Source organism: Malurus melanocephalus, unplaced genomic scaffold, assembly GCF_030028575.1.
Source record: "Malurus melanocephalus ecotype Western Australia unplaced genomic scaffold, MMel_1.1 scaffold_568, whole genome shotgun sequence".
Taxonomy (NCBI): Eukaryota; Metazoa; Chordata; class Aves; order Passeriformes; family Maluridae; genus Malurus; species Malurus melanocephalus.
Window position 1 is genome coordinate 361070 of NW_026623800.1, and position 25690 is coordinate 386759.

The following is a 25690-nucleotide window of genomic DNA, read 5'->3' on the forward strand; positions in this document are numbered from 1 at the left end:
CTTGGAAGGCTAAAATTAGAAAGTGCTTTTCAAATATCATCACGCTCAACATTGGACTTAAATATGCATTCAAATGAAATAAAGGGATAAAAGCAAGAATGGATTTTTTTCAGCTCATTACAGGGGTTTTGTTTAATTTCATTGAGGCTCTTTAGCATATAAAATGTTTATGACAGCTAGAAAATAGCAATTAATAAATAACACGGAAGCATCAGTGTCCAGGTTTTGCCAATATAAATGTCTGTTGCTAATGTCTGTCTGTTTTAGTGTGCTAATTGTTACAGTCATAGGCCTGGAGGAGACTTCAGTAAAAGTGAACAGGTGGATGGCACTGGGGTACCTTTTACCCTCAATGCTGTTTTAATTTCTGGAACAGACTTGGGAGGACKTTATTAAAGAATTTAGAAGACATCCAGGTTACCTGATTCTCTTTCATCGTTATTTTGTTGAGATCTAAAAACACGAAAGACTGATCTGTACGCATTTGGATAGCTAGTAATGAGCAGTGGGCCCATGTGGTGTAGTGGTATCTTGACTGCAGCTTTATCTCAGATTTCAAAATTGTTCATATAATAGGAACATACTGTGTCTATGAAAATGCTCCTGTAAACCTTTAAAGTTAATTTAAGAGTAGACATTACAGTAGAAAACAAGTGTCTGAAACTATTTTGAGAGAATTTGTGGCAGAAAGGCTGCATAATCATTGCCTGAGTTTTTGAAGTTTCTATAGCAGAGCTTTTTTCTGGACTTCACGGGGGCATTAAACCCTTAAGAACTGGAAGCACGAGTGCAAGTTCAGTGTGTGCTACCATAACTATTCAACAATCCAGTGGTGAAGTCTGCTCCTGACAAATCAGATTATCAGCAACTGATSAGATCTTCAAAGTACCTTCCATTCAGAAACCAGCTCATTTGGGAGGGGAAAGATGATTCAGCAACAGCTGTACTGCTGTGTGGCCATGGAATTACAAAAAAMCACTAAACCAGCTGTTTATTTTGCACGTTGGCTAAGTCAGCACAACTGGGATCTGTACCTTTTCTTTATAGCAAGCTGACTATTTTAGATAGAAGGTTGAAGACAGTTTATGAAAAAGTAGAATTCAATCTCACAGTTCTTAGCCTTCACCTGGTCAGCTAAGGAGGTGTCCAGATTTGCAGAGCTGCAGACCAGTGATGAGCTTCCCATGAAGTAACTGGAGACTGACAGAACTGAACAGTCATGAAAACTTGGTCACATCATGATGCACCTGCAAATTCCCGTTGCTAAAGTCTTGGACACATTACCTTATTGAGTAAGGAAAAAATGTATTCCAGTTACAGGAGATGTTCCCTTGCCTGCAGTCAGAGATATTTATAGTGTAAAATGAAAATTGGCTGCAGTTTTTAACGTAGCTTTTTCTGAAAGGTTATTTTGTTCTTACCTCCAAATTCTAGGTAGTTAAAAGGGCAAATAACATGTGCTTATGGATTATCAGATATCTGGACTGGCAGCACAACTCTGTAATTTTGCTTCCTACTATGAAAWAAAGTTATCCTACTAACAGCTACATCTGTCCCAAGAGGTTTATTAGGAAAACAAGAGTTCTTGAATTTCTTAATCGGCTACGTTGTAGTCTCCTCTCACAGTATTTTGTTCCCCTCTGGTTTTATGCTTCTGAGTGTATTTTAAATGATTTTTGCTACGTAATGGGTTTGGGTTTTTTTGACAGTGTAGTTGCAAAGGGAATCATGGCTTTGAGCTTTTGTCATTACTATTGTTGTCATGCAGCCATATCTCTTAATAAGAAAGCACTTACTGTACCTCAGGTTCATTTTGAAGGGAGCATACATAGTAAAAGAACAAGGGCTGAAATGCAGCTCTCTCTAAGTAGGCATATTAGCTAAGTGTCTTTCAGTAGTCAAGCTGTAGGTGGTCACAGCAGCAAGCAGCAGGTTTTACCTCAGTAAAAAGTAAAGGCAGTTATCACTGCTGCCAAAARCTGCAGTAACCAGTAGGTGAAGGGACCATTTTATAATCACCTCCTCATGCAGTGTGGTACAGTCTACTCACTGTAAGGAGTACTTTTTCTCTCTTCACAAGATGGAATTTAAGTGCTGCAGGTATAAGTCTTGCACCTTGTCAGTTCCCTGCCTCTATCAGCACATATTTATGGCTCCCAATGCCCATGTGCTGCCCCTGGGGAGCCTTTGGAGCTTAAGGGTATCTGTTCATTTTCTGCACATTTCTAGCTTTAATATCTATCACTGAACTTGGWCTCAGGTGGACTAAATGTTACCTTGTGGATTTGAAATTCTGTGTTAGAAAAATATTTTAGAAGCTATTTGTTTCTTGTCTAAGCTGCTTGCTTTTCTAGAAATTGAAAAATGACCCACAGATGTAAAAGTCCTGTGTGAGTAAGTGCCATGTGTGTTCCCCAGCAGCAATACCAGTTGTTAGAACTGGGTCTCACAATAGCAGGCAGAAATAGAGGCTCTAGAAAGCTCTGGTTACAAAAAACAGCTTTAAAGAGTCTAAACCATTTTTAAAAGCTGTGTGATATTCCATTTCCTAATATGTTTGTGTTCCCAGAGCAGCAGCTAACTACAGCTGGTAATACAGCCAATGGTTGTAATATATACAACCGATCGTTTCTGTTGAGTTCTTTCAGTAATGCATTTAATTAGCTGGGGGTTTGGAGGGTTGATTTCTTCTTATTTTCCTTTCCTTTTCATCRTCTGGTTGCAGTCTGTTGCTGATCTCTTGTTTTTTCACAGCAGAGATCTCTGATACCARGTACGGTATTGTGGAGCTAACGCGGTGCGCCGCAGGCTTTCTGTTGGGCAGCACAGCATCTTCTCTTCAGACCTTCTCCTGCTGCAAGGGGCAGCTGCTGAGAATAACCTTCCTGCCTATTGTGCACACAGCTGTTAAACTGATGCTCAGAACAATTACAGGCTCTTTCTCCCGCCACCATGAGTCTCTGGAATCAAATTGTTCAGGACAATAAATCGCACAACCCTACCTAGCTTCTAATGCTTTTTAATTCTCACTGGAGACAAGGAATAATTTATTCATATCAGAAAATATTTTTTCAAATGTCAAGAAAAAAAAGAAAAATGTGATATAGAAGAATTACTTTCTGAGACTCTAAGGTAGATTATGGTGTGGGTTTTTCTCTTTCGGTGTCCTGAATGGGAAAGAAGTTTGGAGGCAACATATAAGAATTGGAGCAGAAAAGCAAGAAAACATGAGAATATGAAAAGAGAGCAGGAAATCCTCACAAGCACTTTTAATTATGATTGTCTTGTTTGGATTGTAAGAYTGAGAAGAGCATACTCTGCACTGTAGAATAGGACATTTCTTCTAGAAGTACACTTGGAATCAAGCTTGAAAGCCTTGTCAGAGCTCAGCTCTCTCTGGCCTGAAAAAAAGACATTACTTTTTCTAAAGATGTATTTTTCTTTTGATTTATTACCCTTTTTTTTTTTAATATAGAAAATGACAAATTCGAAATCTACATGAATAAGCTAATGTTTAGGATCTCTTCCCAGTTGTAATTTGTGATTTCTGGATTTGAAATATAGGAATCTTTAAATTACCACAAAATTATGCTGTCTATAGGGGGAAAAAAAAGGGATCTGGATTGAATTGTTGAAGGTTGTCCCAGAGCTGTCCCAAAAGAAATGACTGCTACAATGCATGGCCCAACTACCTTGTATCTCAAGTGTATCTGTAGGAAGGAAAATGGAATTAATATATAAAGAAACTTGCTACATTGCCCCTCAGTTTCTCAAACATTCTGGCTTCTTGCCAAGGGATGAGACCTGTGTAAACAGAAGATCTTCTCTTACCTTTCCTGCAGCATTACCAGAAGCATACTCAGTTTAAATWTCTTGAAACATCWCACARTCCTAYGGAGACAGAATGCAGTGGAGCCATSTAGATTTCCTCCATTAAACCAGGATTCTTGAAGCAATGATGTTATTTTTTTTTCCTTGATCAAGTGTAACGTTAATAATGTGTCATGAACTTGCAGACTTTTTCTAGGACACTACTCTTTGTGGAAAACCAGCTTTCCCTAATCCTACTTTTAGCTATGSTCCTTGAAAGATAATAGCGACAGTAATTTAACTGAATATTTGTTTCTGGTTTGGGAGGTAGGAAGAAGCTATACAGAGATAGTATTTTCCTACAGTGAGTAGAGTACTCTGCTTCCTTGTATCTGTAGGAGAGGCTGGCACAAAACCTTTCTAGTGCTGTCTTGACTTTAATTGCCAAAGAAAGCAAYGTTCAATCGTAGAATATTAAAACACAAACAAGATAAACTTTCACTATAATGTGTACTAGTTTTATTACTGTGATATTGCAAATTGCACTTGAATCATGACTGTGTTACATATCCAGGACATTTCTGTAGAAGTAAAATACTTCCTGTAAATGTCCATATGATGGAGAGCAATTTGACTCTTGTTGTAATTCAGAATGAATCTCACAGAAGTATCACCTGTTCTTTACTGTTAATTAAAAGAAGAAAAGAAAGGTGTTCGGTTTTGCAGCCATACCATCAGCTTGAATTCAGTAATTTCAGAAATGGTGGTTTTAGATGTTAATTCGACTCTAAGGCCTTCTGACTTTTCTCATGTTCTAATAGTCAAAGCTTCCTGTTGTTTTAAATGACTTTTTCTCCTCTTACATGAACACCCAAAACAATTAAAGATAAATTAAGTGACTGCAAGGAAACTAGCAATATATGCATCATTTTTTAGGGCAGGGGAGAATGCATTGCTTCTTTAAATTATCTGAGCAAATTATGGGTGGAAAAAAATATAATTTGGAATTGCTCTAAATAAATACTTTTTTTTTTTTTAATTCAAGAGTTTTAGTCATTACCTTTTTCTTAAATTTCAGATCTAAGTAAGTTACATCATAACTGATGTTATTTGCCTGGTGAATTGGTTTTGGYTTGCCTTTAATACAGAGTCAGAAAGTCACAGAATGGTTTGGGATGGAAGGGATCTTCAAATATCATCAGATCCAAGCCCTCTGCCATGATAATATAGTAATATCTATTACCACATTYTCCACAAAATACTTGATTTCAGAGTGAAGATTTTATTTTCAAATGGAGCTCAAAGCATAAAACATGGGTGCCAAACTGCCCAGATCTGTCAATGTATGGTTTCCTAATGCCTTAAGAGTGTTGGCTTCTTTACTAGAGGAACATTTAGGCCAATACATTATCCATTTGTTCTCCAATTAGCTAGTTTAAGTCATTCCTCTAAATAAGCCCCTAATTGTTTACTGCAGCGTGACAGTTCAGTAATGGATTCAGTCTGGATGTTAAGCTTRTAGTTTATATTGTTTACTCTTACTGGCTCAGTGATTTTGAAGCTCTGGTTTAAAATTGGGGTGCCACACCAAGTCCATGCAGGCTACAAATAGACAGGACCAGKTACGCACAAAGAGATGTGTGTTTTGTCAACATTTTACATTTCTGTGGCATTTCCTGTACCCAGCTTCAGCACTGTGCTGGAGRAAGCCCTGTGTTCATGAACAGAAGCACACAGGTTGTTGCCACTGTGGAGGACACGGTGCCATGGCACGTCAGGTTTCTTTGCCACTTTCCCCACTGTTTTACAAAGTGATGTACTGCAGCAAAAAAACTGTAACTTCTGTCTCACTTCAGGAACTACAATTTAGGAGCTGGGCTAACTTGATGTATAGTGTATACTAAGAAAAATATTAGAAACCAGGAAAGGCCACATAGTCCATTGAGGCTCATTTCATTCCAAATACACCTTCCCTAGGTTATCATCCGATTGCTAAAAGAAAGAGTGATGTTATCCATTTTTTATAATTCCACTTCTGGGTATTATGGARATAAATACCTAAGTGCTGGAGAACTAACTTTCTTTCAGAACACTATTCAGAAGAAAAATACTTAAATGCAGATAGGTAGGATGACAGAAAAGAAATTGACCGACCCTAAATGAAAAATATTATGATAGTGATATGAATATATGTGTACAGTCACGGTTCCACAAAGTTCCCCAGAGACTTCCAATCATGAGACTTTCAGATAGTAACCTTTCATCTGATTTATTGTTTCAGGACCCATGCAGGAGACAATATATGACTTCTGGAGAATGGTATGGCATGAAAACACAGCCAGCATAATCATGGTCACTAATCTYGTAGAAGTGGGAAGGGTAAGTGATTTTTGTACTTAAAAAGATGAAAGGCATCCAAGGTGTTTGCTTTTCGAAATTAAATAAAAGACCGACAAGGCTCTTACATACTAAGTATAGCACATAAAATATGTATGGCTGCCTGTGCTGAGAGGTTCATTATCAATTATTTTTAAACATGCTTTGAATGCTTGGCTTTGATAACATTAGCACAATGAAAAAGTAACTGATAAAGATGCATTCTCTCTAGCAGAGTCCGCAAAGACTGACAAAGAGGGGAGGTGTCACATCCTTCTTTGTACCACCACAATATCTCAGATATGTACATTTCTCTTAAGAAAATCAGGGAAGTTTTTGCAGAGCAAAGTATGGAATCGTATCTTCCTTTTTTTTTTTTTTTTTTTTTAAGGGAGGCTAAGGGGGAGTAATTCTGAAACAGATGTCTGAAAAAATGGACTGTGAAATTGCTTCTTCGTATATTTGTCTAAATTGATCTGGTTTGTTTGGGTTTTCCTTCCTATGAGCATTCTGGACTAAAACAGAAAAATTACTTCAGTGTGTTTGTGCACTAGCTTTGTTGATCAGAAGGTTATGTTCAGGAGCTGGATAGTAAATGAAAGCTTGAGTTACCTGATTGATATTGTATACTTCTCTTTCTTTGCTTGATAACTTCAAAAGCAGGCCTCCTACTCTAGTCTTTATGGCTAATTTTGTTTTCAATAAGTATTGAATAGAACCTTTTTCTTTGTTTCTCACAACTGTCAATAACTGAGTCTTTTCATTTATTGCTTTGTCTGTGCACTGCTGTCTGAGTTCTCATCTGGGATGTTTTTTTCAAGAAAATTTGCCTGGGAATTTGGCATATAGCTTTCATTTGGTACGAAAGAAACCCCCACTGCTTTTATGGGAACTACTGCAATTATTGTAAATCGAAGCGTTGAAATAAGAAGTCAAGTGCACACATCTCAGTCTGAGCCGCATGGTTTTAAGAGATGTTTTTAATTTCACACTGGTGGAGTGTCTGATACCCCCTCTGCCCTGTGGCATTTGCATTAGGAGAGAGAGCACTGTTTATGTGGTGGGAGTTAAAATCCTTTTTAACAAGTCCAGTTTTACAATCTCAGTTTATTCTTCCATATGTCCTTTGTGAACCAATAATATAAATCCTAACATTTAGATATCTGTGCTCAAGCCTGCTAACAGATCAGGTGCCAGTATTATTTTTAGATATAAAAAAGATGGGGATTGTGACTGCAATTAACACCTGCTGCAGGAGCACATGTACAACTAATTGCAGAGACAAAGAGGGATCATAGAGGCTGCTTTAAAAATTCAGTCCCTTGAGGGAGGAAGAAGGGAGAAATTGCTGGATGGTCACGTATCAATTCAAAACGGATGGATTTGTAAGAATAGGAAGCTCTCCRGCAAACCTCTTTGTTAAAGCTTTATACACATTCATAAATACCCAAGCGAACAACTTAAAAAGGGATGTTTTCAGGGTATGAATAAACAAGCCTGAGAGCAAAAACAGCATTCTGCATGAAACCGCAYACTGTTTTCCCAAAGTCAGTGTTTGGAAGCGCCAATTAGAGTGAACTGTCGGATGTCAGCAAGGGAGACACCAGAGCTGGTGCGAGTGTTGGCAGCCACTGCACTCAGCATTTAGGTGCACAGCACATTCCCACAGCAGCAAGAAATGGTTTGTGCCACCGTGGAGATTTCTTCAGGGTGCAAGAGTCCTGGTGGGATACAGATCTGCGGCTTTGTTGTTTCTGGCAGTGGTAGAAATGACTTTGTTCTCACTTTCTCTGGAGGCCAGCATAGGTGAGATCAGAGAGGAGAAATTGAAATGAGCTTTTAATGGAAATAGAATTGTATGAGCCACAGAACAATGCAGTCACTCCTCCAGTGGTGTTTTTGTGCCACTCCCAGAGCTGGAATTATCAGCAACAGGGAGGCAAATTACAAACACACCATCTGTCCTGCAGCCCCTAACACAAGCTCAGTGCCACCTTGAGTGGTAATGATTTTAATGGACCTTTTGGTAGCATTCCTGTAGGGCAAACTTTATAACCTTCCTAAACTTGAGGTTTTCTATTTCAATTGCTATCACTGGTATAAGATATATAGGGGTTTATTATTTTTTAACCCTGTTGACCCATTGTAAGCCAAGGAGGAAAATTCTTTTGTATATTCAGGGAAGAGGAATTTTCAAAACTTAACATTTTCCRCACAATGTACGGCCTTCATGAATTAATCATTGAGGGGGTTTATGTGTATTTGTTTACCAGGACTGGCTGGATAGTCATTAAATCAGTGCTAGGAACTTGCTTCTTGCCCTGGAGCATTATGCATCAGGACTGTTTTAATTGCTGCTGGAGGAATCACCATGAGGCTGTCCCTAATGCAGGCACCTGCTGCAAATGACTCAGTCCCTGCATTACCCTCCAGCAGGGTCCGGGTACATCTGCCAATATCTGTCATTATCTGAGGCACACTTGTCAGAGCCACGCATCCCTTTAAGCTCTTGTGTGTTCCAGCAAGGGACCCTTGTCAGTGTTTCTGCCACCTGCAGACTGCAGTGCACCTGGTATTTAAATGGCACCGAAATGTGTTTTGATTGTTTTCTCTCTTTAATGAACCCACCTGAGGGACATTTAGCTCTTTATCTAGTAGCCTGTTACCCAGTCACTCACATTTCCACTGCTTGTGTGGAAATTCAGAACTAGCTCGTGCTATTACACTAATCCATCTGCCAGAAGTCTTCTCACAAAATCTGCAGGGTTCCCTAAGGAGACTTTTGTACTGATAATTTAAGCTAATGATTTCTAAACATATTTAGTCAGTTTTATGAAGACCTCATTAGGATGTGACTGTTTATTAAAAATCTAAATGAGGTCTCACAGTCATTTAGAAAAAGCATTACTGAGTTGCATGAATAGTTCTTTGATAAAGGATGATGAAGTGGCACTTAGTTAAGGTTGGCCTTAAGAACTTCTGCAAAAAGACCCTAAACAAATAAGCAGCCCTTGAAGCAACTTTGAAAAAGGTCTCTGTTTTCTTCATGCTGGGATCAACAACTTTTCACTCACAATGGAGTTCACAAAAAGAAAATGACAAGTAATTAATGGTAATGGTCCAAGAATCAGAATTTTCCAAGCTGCACACTAATGGGTAAAARGCATAACCAAGAATCAAGACTCATATGATTACATCAGTGTGACAACAAAAACATCTCAAAGTAACTTTTTTTTATTCTATTAGTGGAAGAGGCCTCCATGGCCATGTGATCGAGCAACTGAAGATGGTAGTGTAATTGCAGGGAGCATCTTTGCCTTGCAGATTTAGCATAATCTGGTGGATTATTCTGTAAGAAACAAGAATTTTTATCCACCGGTGTAGGGGTTATCATAAAATAGAAGATCTTGCTTACTCAAGAGACTGCTCTAGAGGGCAGACTCCAAAAGACCCAGAAAAGCAATGGGAATGGGATCAAGTGTTTATGTACTGGCCAAAGTCTCAGCTTGTTCTTGATTTGTTTCAGTGTTTGCAYTCATTGAAACATTTCTGTCTTCCTCGAAGAAGCATGTTGGGAAGATTTAGAATATATTCAATTGTGCCATCTAGCTGTCACCTCCATCTTTGCTCTCGTTGGGTTGGTACTTAGCTGGCAGAATCAAACTTGGCATGTCAAATTATTTGTCATTTTTCAGTAGTCACTTTCTCCCACTTGCTTGAGGCAGAAGAAATTTAGTAATATCTGGTTAATAAATGGTGAAATGCACAGATGAAATTCAGTGGAGGTGGCTGATAAATAAATGCACTGCAAGGACTTATGATTGTCTATCATACTTTCAACATAACAAAGTATTCACAAACAAAATCACTATAAATAATTACAAAAAATAAAACCTCACCCCAGGAGCATAGTAATTACAGTAATTAGAGTTTCTCAATTATTATCTGGAATTAGAAAACAGCCAGTGCTAATAGTGTTAATAAACACACAAAAGACCCTTTTTGTGAAAGGATGCAAGGTTGATTATAACAGAATGGATGTGACACAAATGGGACTGAAGGTCAGCCACAAACTGGTAAATAGCCCCTGTGCCTGTGCCCACATCTTCGTGCCACCCAAACAGCCTCTCCCTGCCATCTTACCCCCAGGAGCAGAGTGCTTTTGGCCATTTCACACCCTTCTTAGGTGACATTTCCTTCCCAGCAGCCAGAAGGGCTGTGTTTGCATTGGGGAAAAGAAAGAATACAGTGGTGGTTTGCTTAAAAGAGTATTGGGTTCCACATGACAGTGAGGAGATCCATACAATGCTCTTGTGACAGAGGAAATATCTCCTTGATGCTGGCTTTCTAAAAAGCATGACTTGTCATAAGATAAATGGTGTCAGAAGAGAGTCATTCTTCCTAGGAAAGCCTGTATGGGCCCAGCCCTAAGCAGTCATCTTTGAGTTCTCAGGATGTGCAGCACTGGTCAGCATTCAAAAGACATTTCTTAAACAGATTCAAATAAGTTTCCATAACAAATAAAAGCCAAAAGTCTTTATGATAAACTAGATCTTCTTCAGATCTGCCTGTTAATAATGTGTGTTATCCAGATTAAACATCCAAGAAAAACTGCTAAATAAAACCCTGTCCAAAGACTTCTTACTGAGAACAGACTGAAAGAAAAAACAAAAAACTTCATTGGAAATTTCAGCAACATAACTGTATGAAATTTCCAATGGACTTGCCACCTAGACTTGGAATGAAAATGGAAATTGTTATCACAAAGCTATTATGAAGTTTGTACTTAGACATTTTACAAGTTTTGAGAATCTTCCACRCAGAATATCCTTCTAATAAACAAAAGTAAACTCAAATTGTATTTAAGATTCAGATCACCCAATACTGTGATCTTGCAGGGGTGAAACACAGGGACTCTTCAGCACRTCTCACAAACAGCACATTTGTATTTAGTATAAATGGAAGAACACTCTGTCTAATTGAAACTGCCTCTAAGTGTAATAAGCCAAATTACCTACATTAGAATTAATTCAGGGTACTGGTGTTAATGCTCCTTAGGAGGTGTGCCAAACTGTTTGTATGCATACTGGTGACTAAGATTTCATTTTAACTTTTCTGCTGAAAGAAAGAAACCACATTTTATAAATAAGCGGGAAAATGTTATATGAATTCCCTTCCTCCAGGTAATTGTAGTCTCAAATTCTTAAATATATAAATAATGTCCTTCCCCATCCACAGAATATTTTTTTTTCCTAATCATGTTTACCCCTAAAAAATGGGACATTTGCTTATGGTACAAAAGCATAAGGTTTTATATTCTGTTGTTATACTTTTGGTTTCACTCTAATTCCGGTATCTCTTATTGGATAGAGTACAGTTTATACTTTTACAGAATATCAATGAAAAACCAGAAAACCAATAAAAATTTGAAACCACTGTTAATCTTTCAAGTCAGTGAACCTTTCTAGTCATCAAAACAGAATTCATCTTTCTAGATTTTTAATCAGAAATAGCAAGTTTACATTACTGCATTATACATAGTAGGGGAGGAGGCCTTAGGGGAAAAATTGTTGTCTGTTGTTCTTCAGGAAAAGGAAGGAAGGACTCTTTGCAATTATTTAAAAAAGATGTGCCCAGATTAGCAATGTCAGCATCATGAAAGAGAGCATCAAGGTACAAGTTATCAGCACTGTCTTGTGTCACTCAGAGCAGACATSGGTTCAGCTCTCAGTGTTTTGTTGCATTGTCATCTCCAGTAAAATCTATGTTTCAAAAAATGTTAATCAGCACATATTAATATCTTAATGCTTACTAATCCAATTGAGATAATTCACTTTGAGAAAYGAACAACAGTGATTTAAGAATACACAAATGCACTGACCCCTTTGCTGGACCAACTGAAGTGTCACCAAGGTGTAGGATGTCATTTTGGGTGCCGTTTGGAAAGAGGGRGGACTTCAGGTTCTTACTTGAAATGTCAAGTCTAGGAAAATGGCTTCATAACTGCAAATCTCACCTCAGCAATCTCTTGAAATTATCACTCGATCTTTGTGTGAAGGGAGAAGTATCCTGGAGGCACTGACACAGTTCTACTTTACCCAGCAGAGTAACATGTAGAGCTGTCTAAGGCAACATCAGATGATCAGGTTTTAGGTCAGAAGGCAATCCACTGACTGGGTGGTGCTCTGTACCCAGCTAAGGGCATGATTTTACTCTGGGAGCAGAAGCATGGTTCAGAGCACGGGCTCATGCAGGCACATCAGGTCCTTGGAGCACAGGATCTGAGAAACAGGTCCATGATTTCACAGCYGTGTCAGGAATTCAGACAGGCTTCGAGGAGCTCCAGCTAATCCTGTAACCATCCTTCATCTTGGCATGGGACCACCCTTCTCCCATGTTCTGTGCTCAGCCCTTCTTCCTCCAGGAGCACAGAATTGCCTAAACAAGCAATGAAACAGAGACAATCCATATTCCTCTCTGTTGGTGTAACAATGGAGGCAGGAATACTGGAACAGCTTTCCTTTGTGTTGCCSTACCCTAAAGCAACTCTTCTAGATCAAATCTTCTTTATGGTCAAAGGAAGGCCGCACCACGGGTTTGGCCTGACATCTGTCATYTAACCCAGTCTGCTGGGTTTTTGGCATGCTAACAGAATACCTGGGTGTTCAGAACAAAGGGTTCACACTCATTTTCCCAGGTGGAGAGCATTGGTTTATTGGCTGCTGCTGGACATGTGCAGAAAGTGGGCAGAAGCTGAATGAGAGGGCACCCACCAGGAAACTTAGGGCAGCAGAAGGTGGAGAACTGTGTCTGCTCTGAGTCGCCCCTGGAAGAAGTTAGGCTGAGCTAGTAAAATTCATGGAGACATCYCTCCCCACCCTGGCAGCTGTGAACAGAAAGACTGACATCACAGAGACTCATTCTTCTGATGGTACCAAACAGTACCTCAAATACTGTATTTCTTCAATAGTCTTCCACACCTCTTTTAGAGAACTGTAAAGTGAKGTATAAAGCTAATAACAGACTTGCTCAAAAGCAAACAAAAGAAAATGAAAATAAAGGAAGACTGGGTTTTATCTTCTGTCAAAGGTTGTTTTATAACATATAAAATGTTCTTATAATACATTTTTTTGTTTGAAAAGTATTTAAATGAAAATACTTTCAATTATTGGATGTTCTTTTACTTCAAGTCAGCCAAATAAAAGTATATGATGTTATCCGAGCTACATCTGTARAACCTGTTAAAAATTTTACCAGTGAGCTTGGTTGACTATTTCATTTTATAGCCAAGAGGTTTCACTTCAGAATTTATGTCTGACGTATCGTCATTACTTAGTTCARGATTAATTTTAAATTAGAATGTATAATACTGCTCTTTACTAATAACAATCCATGCAGGGCATAGTCAGTGATATCCGACTCTTGCTAAGAATATTTGAGAATCAAAGGAAATTGGAAACTTTGAATAATCAGTGTTATTTAAACTCTTCTGTATGGACTACAAAGTGTATTTCACAGCCAGCTCACATATTAAGTCYGTAATTTTACTCCTATTCCAAAATTCTAGGTAAATGAATTACTGTCCTGACTTTCCTACTGCCTTTAGCTACATGTGTGACATTGCCAAATGGTTAAATATACAGTTTTGGAAGTCACCATTTGTGTTCATTAGCCAWCCACAGCCTATGTTATTTGTTATATTTAGAACTAGCAACAACAACTTTCTACCTTCATTTTTAATTCTAAGTTTCACATWCTATTTTATTTTACTGGGGGGACTGTTTTACTGGGGGGTGGAACTGGAGAATGGAAGTAGATAATTCTCTTCTCTAAATTTCTAAAATTATTAGTAAAATAAACATGTTTGAAACAATTGGACAGTGTACCTTGGGATGAATAGATTAAACCAGAGCATTTTCATTATGTCTCTGGCAATCATCCTTTTATCTCATCTTGTGATGAACATCTGTATTTTTTGGCATGTTGGTAAGATATAAATGTGGGGTGTCTGTGAACAAACTCTCAATTATAATTCTGCTCAGATGAGATTTCAAAATTATGTTTTCTGCTTTGAGGATGATATTTACTGTTATGGTTCCAACTGCRTGGATAAAAAAAATCTAGTGCATTTAATATTCAGTTCTGGAATCATGTATCAATTATTTAGTTAAACCTTCTGTTAGTAAGGCTTTTTTTGTAAAACATGTACCAAATGTTTATAAAATGGAAAACAGATTCGTCAAGTTATGGTAGCTAAAGCAGTGCTAAAAAGAAAAAATGAACATATGCTACCAGCAGTGTTTCTCATATTTAATGAGTAAAACCATATTCTATTTTGTTGCAATTGTCTTTTCTTGTACAAATAAAGGCCCTGATCCAATAAGCACTTATAAATGATTTTTATTTATGCTCGTTAATCTACTTCTGTCTTTAAGACACCTTTGCATTTATTTGAGTGCTCCTAGAGGAGATGGGAAATGGATCTTTAACCTTTTGCTTGACTTTTAGTTCACCAGGAGTCCATGGAGTTCTCAGGTCTGGAGCTTAACACATGCAGAGCATTGCAGAACAAGAGCCAAAAGTGGGAAAAAAGGCTGAATTAAAATAAAGTTGGGTTTGAGTTTTTCCCCCCTCTCCTAGTGAATTAATCATCAGTTGGTCTGTGGCTCTGACTGCAGCTCTGGCACAGTTCCCATGGCTTTTACARCCCCTATTCCACTTGGGAGAGTTTTCAGGAAATTGTGTTGTCATGGATCCTTCTGCTCAGCTCCAGTCTGCTCCATGCCCRAAATCCCTGTGCAGCAGAGGGGAGAAATCCCCAGTGGGCCCAAGCTGCATGAGGCACAAAAGGCTGTAACTTCTGTGCAACACCTCCCAATGCTTCCCTAATTATTCCACTGTATCCTCTTAAATAAGGTTTAAAAAAGAGTGGAAACAAATCCAGCAGTTGAGGCGTAAGAACGTGGGGACTGTGSTCTTCTAAATTGGACTGAATTGTTCCTAATTCTAAATCTGGACTTAGCAGGTTAGAAACAGGCATGTTTTCTTTCAAGGAAAGAGCAATTTAATTCAGCCAGKGTTGCTACCCTCACATTGTTTATTTTGCTAAACTAGAGCTGTTTCAAGGATGGCAGGCGCCCATCAGAAAGAAACAAGACTAAAGTTAGCAACAGAGCCGTGCTGATGAGCGATGCTGTGCCTGGGATCCCTGCTGCAGCTGCTCCCTTCCTACGTGCCTTGGCTCTCTCCATGTGGCTCAGGTTCCACCTATGGAACAGACACGTGAACAGGCAGGAAAAGGGAATCGGCTSCAGAGAAGGGGTTGTCAGTGTGTTGTTCCAGCCTAGAGGCAGTGTGAATTGTCTTACTCTTCGTGAGGAGTCAAAAAAATCATCTTAGCCATAGGTAGGAAAACCCTGTTTCAAAGAGGTCCTGGCAGTGACTATAAAGGGTCAGTTTGCTGGCCTGAGGGATTTGGGCAATGTGAATTTTCTGGATTATTTTAACAACACAGACAAAACAATGAGCATTCRATGTTTTTCACTTAGCTTCTATGAGAGGATTTTTGGAAATATATTCAAACAAGAAAAGATCTGAATAAATATCATGTAGATGCAACAATAGATAGCAGCAGTAACTAATAAACCGCTTGCAGCGATGTTTAATGCTTTTGAAATATTTGTTCATTGCTTACAGGGGATAGATACACTTTAGAGATGAATACACATTTGTCAGATATCCTGTTGTTTAGGCATCCTGGGAATGGCCCTCAGCTTGGTCCTCGKCTGGTGGAAACCTTCTCTGCCCTCTGACACCCTGCCAGCTTGCTGTCCCTTGAGCAGGGTGGGAGGAGCACTCTTGCCACCCTTACCCCTGTCACAGGAGTTCCAAACATTCAGGGTCCCAGCTCCAAGCCTCTCACCATGGAAGGGAACTCTGTCTTGCCAGTTGTCCTGAAACCACCCTTAATACCAGATGAAATGTGAAGACTATAAAGATTTTTTTTTAGCCAATACTAATGYGGTTACTAGGTCTGAAGACAAGGATAGAAAAATAAATAAAAACCTGCTTATAAAGCTACCTGAACTTCAGCTCTGCTCTAGGAGCTTTCCATCAGCTGTGTAAGCAGGAACAAGGCTGTTAGGATGCTTGTATAATTTTGTGGCTGGGAGCCAGGGCTTCTGACCAGGCTACTCTTTTTCTCTGAAGAGGATCCCAATGTAGGGCTGTGTTTTTCTAACCCTTCAACTCAGTTCAATTCGGATTTAAATTTTATCCTGCTAACAAGACAGAAAAAGGTCCAGAACTACTGACCCTGTCTGGACAAACCTTTTATTTTAGCAGCCAGGGTCACTACTGTGATGTGGCAAGACCTCCCATCTATCCAGACAGTAAAGAGGGSCTGTACACAATTATCACCAACATCCTAGAAACAAATACTTAGGAAAGTATTTTCTTCTTCTTGACAGGACCGGGTTTGACTCTGTGCGTAATCTTTTGTATACTGAACCTGTAGTTTGTATAAATAAATCATGTGAATCATGCATTACAGTTTTCACTGTATACTTATACACACATTTATCAGTTTTACCTTTTGCTCAAGATTAAGTGTGATAGTAATCAAAACATTTCTGTAGGAAAATGGGTTTGAGAAATACTCTTATCAGTTGTGAAGTTTAATTTTTTTTTCTATCAGTTTTCCATTGAATATTTAAAGTGCTCGAGTTTTTTCCCGACCCATTTAAGTGCATATTTAGGTAAGCCAGATTTACATGTATTAAAAGATCCATTTTAAATTTTCTTTTTGGTGAGAGAAAGAAACTGTTCCATGCAGCAGATGTGAAGCAGATGCCACTCCTAGCATGCACTGCACTGCTGGATGATGGCCAGATGTGGTGGTGATGGCACAGCTATTACCATGATAAAGCAGAGTCAGAGGGAGATGTAAGGAATGTGTTAGCTTCCCAGCCCACCACTTTGTCCACACAAATGGGAAGGAGGAGAAAATTCTCAAGTCTGTCAGCTGTCTACATCGTCTTTACAGTCCTCAAACCACCCACTTTTGAAAAATAACAGTTTCAGTTGAGCTAAGGGAGATGAATCCTAACCCATAATGTTTGGAGTTACGTAGTGAATTAGTAAATAAGTTATATAGAGTTATAATAGTTAAAGCCTTGGCAAAGAACTCAGCTCTTGACTTCAAGCACAAAGTTTTGCTGTTTTTGATGTCTCATCAGTTCCTCTGGAAAGTTAATCTGAGAAAACAGGTGCTTTTCTGAAAAATAGAGAATCATACAATAAATATCTTGAATTAGAAGGAGTCCACAAGGATCATCAAAGTCCAGCTCCTGGCTCTGCACCATCCAAAAGAGCCACTCCCTGCTCCTGAGAGCATTGTCCAAATGCTTCTTGAACTTTGTCAGGCTGAATGCTGTGACCACCTCCCTGGGGAGCCTGTTCCAGTGCCCAGCCACTCTCTAGATCCAAAAAACTTTTCCTGACAGGCARCCTAAACCTCCCCTGACACAKCTTCATRCCATTCCCTCGGTCCTGTCACTAGTCACTAGAGGGAAGAGATCAGGGCCTGCCCTTCCCCTTCCCCTCGTGAGGAAGTTGTAAACTTTGAAGAGGTCCCCTTCCTGTCTGCRAAACACTTTTATTTTAGAAGGTAGAAAGATATTTTTGAGACAACTGAACAAGTAGAGGTTGGGGAAAAGCTTCTGGTGGTATTTGTCCCTCTGGGCACACTCTGCTTTGGAAGGCACAGRAAATGAGCAGTTACCATAACTGAACTGTGCAGGGTATAAATATCCTTTGTGCTCCAAAGAGATTGGCCTTACTTCAYTAAGCACAACACAAAGCTCACCTGCCGCTCTGAAAGCTGTCTTGAAAAAGAAAAGGGAAACGTCCCTTAAACTTTAAACATTTCCATCTGCAGAAAACGTGACTGTTTTGCACACAATTGCATTTTAAATCAGAAATCTTTGCACAGAATGCAAAATGGATTCTGTATGAACCTTGTAAAATAAATGAACCTTAATTTCTTTTGTATTTTTTAAAGGTCAAATGCTGCAAATACTGGCCAGATGACACAGAGATATATAAAGACATTAAAGTTACTCTAATAGAAACAGAGCTCCTGGCTGAATATGTGATTCGAACATTTGCTGTAGAAAAGGTAAGTTTCCAAATTCAGTTTTCTTAAATACAGTGGTGTCTGGCAAAGTAACTTACATACAGATTCAACAACGGAAAGTTAAATCTTTTGACTGACATCCTGGGTTGGTAGGTATTTTTGGGTAAACTGCTACCGCCCTCTTATGGTAAACTGTGTTTTTTCTTGAAATGCAGCAACTTTTCTGTGCTTTTCATCACTGTTGGCCCCTGCCTGAGTTAGAAAAAATGATGTTCCTTGCCTAGGAGAAATCGAAGCCTCCCTCCCAGCAATCAATCGAAAAACACATTTGTGCTGCTTTCCCATCTTATGTTCCCCACAATCATTTTCTGTCTGGACCAGAGGCTGCATGCAACATTATTCAGAAGTCTGTGGTGGAGAATACTGTTATCTGTTGGGTCAGGGTGTGCCTGGTCTGCAGAGAGATATCTGTAACAAACTACTGYTCTTCTCAAGGCAATTTCCTTTTCATGTGGAATCCATCTTCACACGGAGAGTTCCAATCACTGTGTTCTATTACTGTTTGTTAAAATAATGCCATGCATTTGTTTGATGCTTTGAAGCTTGTAGAACTCGTAGCTCCCCCAAACAGCTTGCAATATATGGAAAACATGCAAATAACAAATAAGGTACTTACTGAAAGTGACAACAGGCAGGGTCAGTCAATGGTGATGTGTACCATGCATTTTGTGTCAAATTCAGCAGTTTCATTGAGACTTGGTTAAAGGACAGAAATGTTTTAATTGTATGTRTCAGGACTCATTTGAGTTGCAGAATGCCAAGGAAAGGGCCTCTTTGGAAGACTAGATACTCCTTATGGCATACTGAAGTAATGTTCCCTCACCATGAGCACGTTTTCAACTAATTAGCTTAGAAAGCTTCTTTTGATTTAGTTGCGGTACCTATGATTTATTGGTTCTCTCTAATAATGAAATAGTATTCATTTATGGGTTTGAATAACATTAATATTTAGCATCAAAGAATCCTGCACCCAGGTACCTGAAGCTGCCAAAAACACTGCCCCACAGGGTCTCTGTACAAACGTCCAGAGTTAACAAAGGAATTAGGGTTTTTTCCTGTTTAATTCTTCAATCTAATACTTAAATATGCATCAATACAGCAACCTGAGGGTAATGATAATAGAATTATGTGGTTTGAATGAACTGAAATATTGTATCATATTTACCACTATGCATATTGTATATTGAATACGCTCAAGCCTGTTGTTTCCTTGTGTTTAGGTATTTTTAATAAACAGATGAGAAACGTTGGCTACACTTTGAAGTAGATGAAGCACGGGTTGATTTCTATTCTGCAAATTTTAAGCTCGTGCTTTGATGTTAGCTTTTCRCTTCTTAACTGGGACTGAAGAAAAGACCTAGAGGATTTTACAGTTGAACATAACCAAACTGTCTTGAATAAGTGCATTAGAACAGATAGAGATAAAAGGCACTAAACATTTTATTTCTTTTTAAAAATCTCCATCTGAAAAGATTTCATTTCAACTCTGCTTTTTAATAGTTGCTAGCTTTTCAGTAAGCCTCTAAAAGCAGTGTCAGTGTAGTGTGAGTAAAGTACATTTGTTTTAACTCTCTTTTCCATATTTTTTAACTCCTCCAGTGGTACTGGAAGGTCGAGTCTGTAATCTCTTTCACCATCATTCTTTCAGGTTTACATTTTTGATGTACTGGGACTGATATTTCACCTTCCGTGAGTCAAGATGCATGATGAGACACAGAGCACCTGAACCAAACATAAAAATAATATTAAATGAAAGGTGATATTGGAACACTTAACATTGGAACCTCAGTTCCAAAGGACTTGCAGATTTGGCTGACAGGAACTTTAGTAATTCAACAGGAAAAACTTCAAAGTTCTGTGCCTTAGGTGGCCTAAACCCCTGTGACAGTACAGGCTGACATCTGAAATCCAGAATGATTAAAGTTTTAGGACATATGAACTACAAGGGTGTAGCTAAGAGAACTGGCCTTGTCCATTGTGGTAGAGATGAGGAGGAGGGGTAAGGAAGATCTAACTGCAGCCTGCAGCTACCTCAAAGGTGTTTAGAAAATCAGAGGAATCAAATTCTCCAATACCTCCAGTTCCTTCTGATCATCCTTTCTGTTTGTTGATGAACATCTTCTACCAGCTCCTGAAGTACAATTCAGAAGTTGATTAGTTTGAAGATAAGTTGATCACTTACTTCAAATTGAGTTTTCTTATGGATGTTGTGTAGTAGGGGGATAACACTGAGAAAATTGAGCCCAAAAGTCAGATTTTGAAGACCATTTATGCTTTGCATTGTGTGAATAAGCAGTTCCTTTGGAGCAGTTTCTTTACAGCACAACAGTTAACTCAGATGAGTAAGTCATACATGAATGGTAACATAGCAGCAGCGTAAGTTTTGGYAGAATTTTTTAACATCCTAGGGTTTAGCAATGTGCACCATTTTCTGTTTGTTTCAGCTGAAAGAAAAAGTCAAAAATACAGTCTTTCCTAGCTGAGCATATGCTTTTATGATTCATGCAGTTGTGTGCTATTTTGGGTTTAGAAACCAGCAGGAAAGCTAGATATAAAAATCATTCTTTTGTAGATATAATAAGAAAACTCATTATAAAAGTACCCTATATGCAAAATCTTTCCTAAGTAGCTGTTACCAATGACARACAAAAACTCAAGTCATCCTGACAGACAGTCTTTTCTCAACTAAGGCACAGGATATACAGGGCTTAACCTGCTCTGTGTAGCAGCTGGGCACATTGCTTTGGAGGGACWGTTTGTTTTTTGTGAATTGTTTGAAAATTTCAGCTGTGCACAGCATGAAGAATTTGTATGGGTTATTCACTTCAGTCCTCAGCTTGTATAGTCATGGCATTGGATCTTTGTTTCTTGGAGGGTCGTGGGCAGTTGTTACAAGAAATGTAAAAGGGGTTGAGACACTGATACTCTGCCTCAGCAGAACATATGCAGAGTTGAAGGCCTTGCTTACAGTAGCAGAGATATGTTAACTAATACAGTCTGAAATCCCCAGAGAGCACAGRCAAAATTGTATTTGAATGTGTTTGCTAGACTGCCTTAAAATGCAAATTGTTTTCTCTATTCCTGGGTTTCAATATGCTTTAGAATTGGTTTGTAGGATATAAGGTCATTTCTGTTTCAAGGGTATGATCTCCTCAGTCCACACCACTGCCTCATATGCTCTTAATCSTCTCTCTTTCCTGCTTTTGGTGTCAATTTCCAGGGGAGATAAGATATTCTTCTGAGCATATGCCCTGTCTCCATAGACCCCCAGCCTGAGCTGTCAGACCATCAAAGACTCCAAACTACACTAAGTCCCCTCTAGTCCTGTGGCATTGGCACGTCCAAAATTTCTCCACCACTGAAAATCCCAGACTAATGCACTAGCAATAAATTAGGAAGCCTATATAACTTATTATTCAAAGAGAATAAAGCCTTTTATATGCAAACCAGCTCAAGACAGGAAATACATCTTTAAGAAGAAAAACTGTAAACTACCAGTTATTAATATTGTTGACATTTAGTCCAGCCTAGGCATGATGTGCCATAATTTTGCTGTTTGCTTATGAACTATGTATGATGGCCTCCAGTCTGTGGATTTCTAATGAGAATAAAGTACTGGCAGCTACATTTTTAGAGGGGGGAGGGAAAATACTAGCAGTAAGAAAATAAAATCTAGCATACGCACTTCCAGTATCCAGACTGCTCCCCAAAATCACGTGGGAAATTACTTACACAATCGACTTCTCATTCATACCTGTCTCACCATATCCATATCCTTGTAGGCTGTAGCAAATCACCTGAAGGGTGAGCATGTGGAGGGCTACAGACACAGCCCCTGTGACTRAAGGCACAAAAAACATTTCTTATTATTCAGTTTTTTCTTTCAGACCAATGAAGGAGACAAATGATAAAGAAAATTATGCAGAAGCTGTAGTTCCCTGAAGTCAGCAGCAAAACCCCTGTGGAGAGCAGGGGGAAAAAGTCATCTGTGCTCTGTGTTCAGCCTTGATGCTGACCTGTTCTGTGATCATGCCATGCATCTTAAGGCCACTGTTTGCAAAGCAGCCTAGTACTTAAATATAGAGATGAGCAATTCCCTTGTTGCTAAAACTTTCTGACCAATCTTGTACTTACTTACTTAATTTTGTTGTAAGGCTTTGAAACCAGTTGATATCTAACCTTTGAACTTGCACTCCTGCTATGAGGAAGCTCTCCAGCAGTCTGTACAGATTGTGCTGGTAGGGGGTGGATGCTTTTCAGCAAGTCTCAGGCTTCTGRAGATTTCAACCCTTGCCTTTTCAACAGAGAGGAGCTCATGAGATTCGGGAAATACGTCAGTTCCACTTCACGGGCTGGCCGGACCATGGCGTCCCGTACCATGCCACGGGCCTGCTGGGATTTGTACGGCAGGTCAAATCCAAGAGCCCGCCAAACGCCGGCCCTCTRGTCGTTCACTGCAGGTAGGTGAAGCAGAAATCTCTCTGTGTGGTTTGCACTAAACTCCAGACCTACTTTTGCTTCTCCTTTACTGTGTATTCCCCACACAGGTTGCTGAAACTGCTGGAGCTCTTCTCACAATAACTATAAACAAGAATTAATACATACCTCCCCCTCTCTCTCTCTCTATATATATATATGTGTATATTTATAACAAATATATGTATAATACATAAATGAAAGTAAAAAATMAAGTGTGAAGTCGTGCAAATGCCCAGCTCAATTTGAGTAATCATCCAATTGATCAAATACCTGTGAGATGAACCTCTACATTTCCAATGCACTGCTGCACATTAACCATGCTCTTCTTTTGCTCTAGTGCTGGTGCTGGCAGAACYGGATGCTTCATTGTCATTGACATCATGCTGGATATGGCAGAGCGAGAAGGTGTTGTAGACATTTACAATTGTGTGAGAGAGCTTCGATCCCGGAGAGTTAACATGGTGCAGACTGAGGTATTGTTCACCTACTGGAATACTGCTCTGCAAGAAAAARTACTCTTCTAGCCCATAAAGATAGAGCTTTGTAGTTGGCATCCTTCAGAAAACAGTTTATTCTGTCCCATGCAGAAAATAATCCCGAAGAACCCTGCCCAAACAAATGCACAGTTATGCTGCACGGAAACTTCACAATGTTTCTTAAAAAATAAAAAAAAAAGTCAGGAATGTTTCCTACTGGGAAGGATTCATTCTGGAGTACATCTTGTTGGGGCTTAGTTATGTATTAGCACCTACCAAACTGCCCAGAGGAATGAGGAAACCAGAAACATTCTGAGTTTTATTATGGAGTGTTACTGCACTTTTGTAACCACTTGTAGTTAGTTGAAATGAGTATTTCTATATTTATTTCTAAGTTAGTGGGATAAAGTTTTTTTAAACTGGGTTGTTCTTTCTGGTCTTGCTTCAGTGCTAGTAAGCTTAAGAGARTAGTAGCAACCATATTAGTTGTGATGTTTTATTTATCAGAATACTAATGGTCTATGCGCTGTGTGTCGGTAACTATATATTTTAATTGCTTTACCAGGAACAGTATGTATTCATCCATGATGCTATCCTGGAAGCCTGTCTTTGCGGGGACACRTGTATTCCAGCTTCTCAAGTTAGGTCTGCTTACTATGAAATGAATAAACTGGATCCTCAAACAAACTCGAGCCAGATCAAAGAGGAATTTAGGGTAAGTAGTGACTGGTACAGCCTAGAAGCCATCGAGTTCAGCTATKCTAAGCACTTCTGCTTAAGTGTTTATAGCCATATGAATTTTGTAACAAGTCTGGGAGGGAAAAACTGCAAAAGGGGAAAAATAACGTCACTGAGTTATGCTGAATCATTAAATAATGCAATGGGGTGGCAGTAAAATATTCTTTTTACTCAAGGGAAGCATGTYGATCCTTCCGCTGTCCTCTCTCCAGAAGGCAGGCTACTCTGCAGCTGTCTTTGAGGTTGTTTTTCATAATTGTATGCTTCCAGGATTTCTCTGCTTCCAAACCCTGCTGACTGTGATGTATTTTCAYTTCTCTGCATACTGATTCCCACTGAAACTGAATGCTGAGCTGATCTGTTCTTAAATATTTTGGGTTGCTTTCGCTGCCGCGTTAATTTTCCTGTCGCATTGTTTACTCTCTTGGAAAGACTTTAAACATGGTGACTCCGACGCTGCGCGTGGAAGACTGCAGCATCGCGCTTTTGCCGCGGAACCACGAGAAGAACCGCTGCATGGATGTGCTGCCTCCAGACAGGTGCCTGCCCTTCCTCATCACGATAGATGGGGAGAGCAGTAACTACATCAACGCTGCGCTGATGGATGTAAGTCTCCGCCACGTCATTAATAATAAAAAGGCAATCAGCAGCCCTCCAAACGGAGCCGTGCTAGAAAATGGCATCAGCACCAGCAGACTGAAATCCTTCCCGCTTGTTTTGTTTCCCAGAAGCGTGGCACAAAATCTTTAAACTCCCAAGTACATTTAGGATGGCGCATATGTTATGTCACAGCCAAGGTTCCAAAGCTATGCTCAGAGAGCAATTCAGGGAGTTTTGATAAATTAAATCTGTCTGGGTTTCTCCCTAGTGCTTGAATTTTTAACCATCTGGCCTAGGAAAACAAGAGTTACCTATTAAGAGAYTGAGGCAGTTAAATAGAATAATAAGGTTTGCAGCAATATTTCAGTTCCCTTTGTTTATAATTTAAACAGTAATTAACAAAAAAAATAATTGTCTGTCAACACAAGATAGTACACAAACCATTACTTCAGCCTTYCCATTTATTTCTGTTTGAATGAATGGCTTCTCCTCATGTGTGTGTGGAGTTTTTTTCCAAATGCATCCATGGCAATTCTAATCCCTGTAATAGAAAAACAGTAAAAAGACACTTAAACTGCCTTTACAGTCTGTAGATATTTATAGCCTATTTTTGACGATTTACAGCTATAGTCATTACGGTTGTCAAACACATAAACCACAAGAAAACAGAGGTTAGCAAGGAAGGAACACATTGTAAATGGCCTTTTTAAAAAGTGAAGCTARAGTAATAACAGTTTATAGCAGTTTTTTCATTTCTTTCCTTCMAAGTTCTCAAAGTGTTTTTCTAAAACAAGCTCAAGTTCAAAACACTCTTTTGAAAACGTAGGAAAATGTATCTTTTTGTCTATCTATGTAGAGAAACTGAGAACAGAAGTGCAAGTGTCTTGTCTAGTTTCTCACAGTAGGTCAATGACATTTCATATTAGAACAGAGCTTCCTTAATCTGCAATTTGCAACTGTGCCATTACATTGTSTTCTTTCCTGGAGACTTCAGTACTGTTTTGTTCTGTGAATT

General features: G+C 39.0%; 1 protein-coding gene across 3 annotated transcripts in view; it reads left to right on the forward strand.

The window, feature by feature from the left end:
• Positions 1 to 25690, forward strand: part of PTPRM (protein tyrosine phosphatase receptor type M) — a 342158-nt gene that overhangs the window by 302081 nt on the left and 14387 nt on the right. For all 3 annotated transcript variants that reach the window (XM_057382477.1, XM_057382478.1, XM_057382481.1), the window contains 6 exons: positions 6092 to 6189; positions 18248 to 18364; positions 22688 to 22842; positions 23199 to 23334; positions 23903 to 24052; positions 24508 to 24681. In XM_057382477.1, the coding sequence (XP_057238460.1) occupies positions 6092 to 6189; positions 18248 to 18364; positions 22688 to 22842; positions 23199 to 23334; positions 23903 to 24052; positions 24508 to 24681 (830 nt within the window). The remainder of the gene's footprint in view (positions 1 to 6091; positions 6190 to 18247; positions 18365 to 22687; positions 22843 to 23198; positions 23335 to 23902; positions 24053 to 24507; positions 24682 to 25690) is intronic.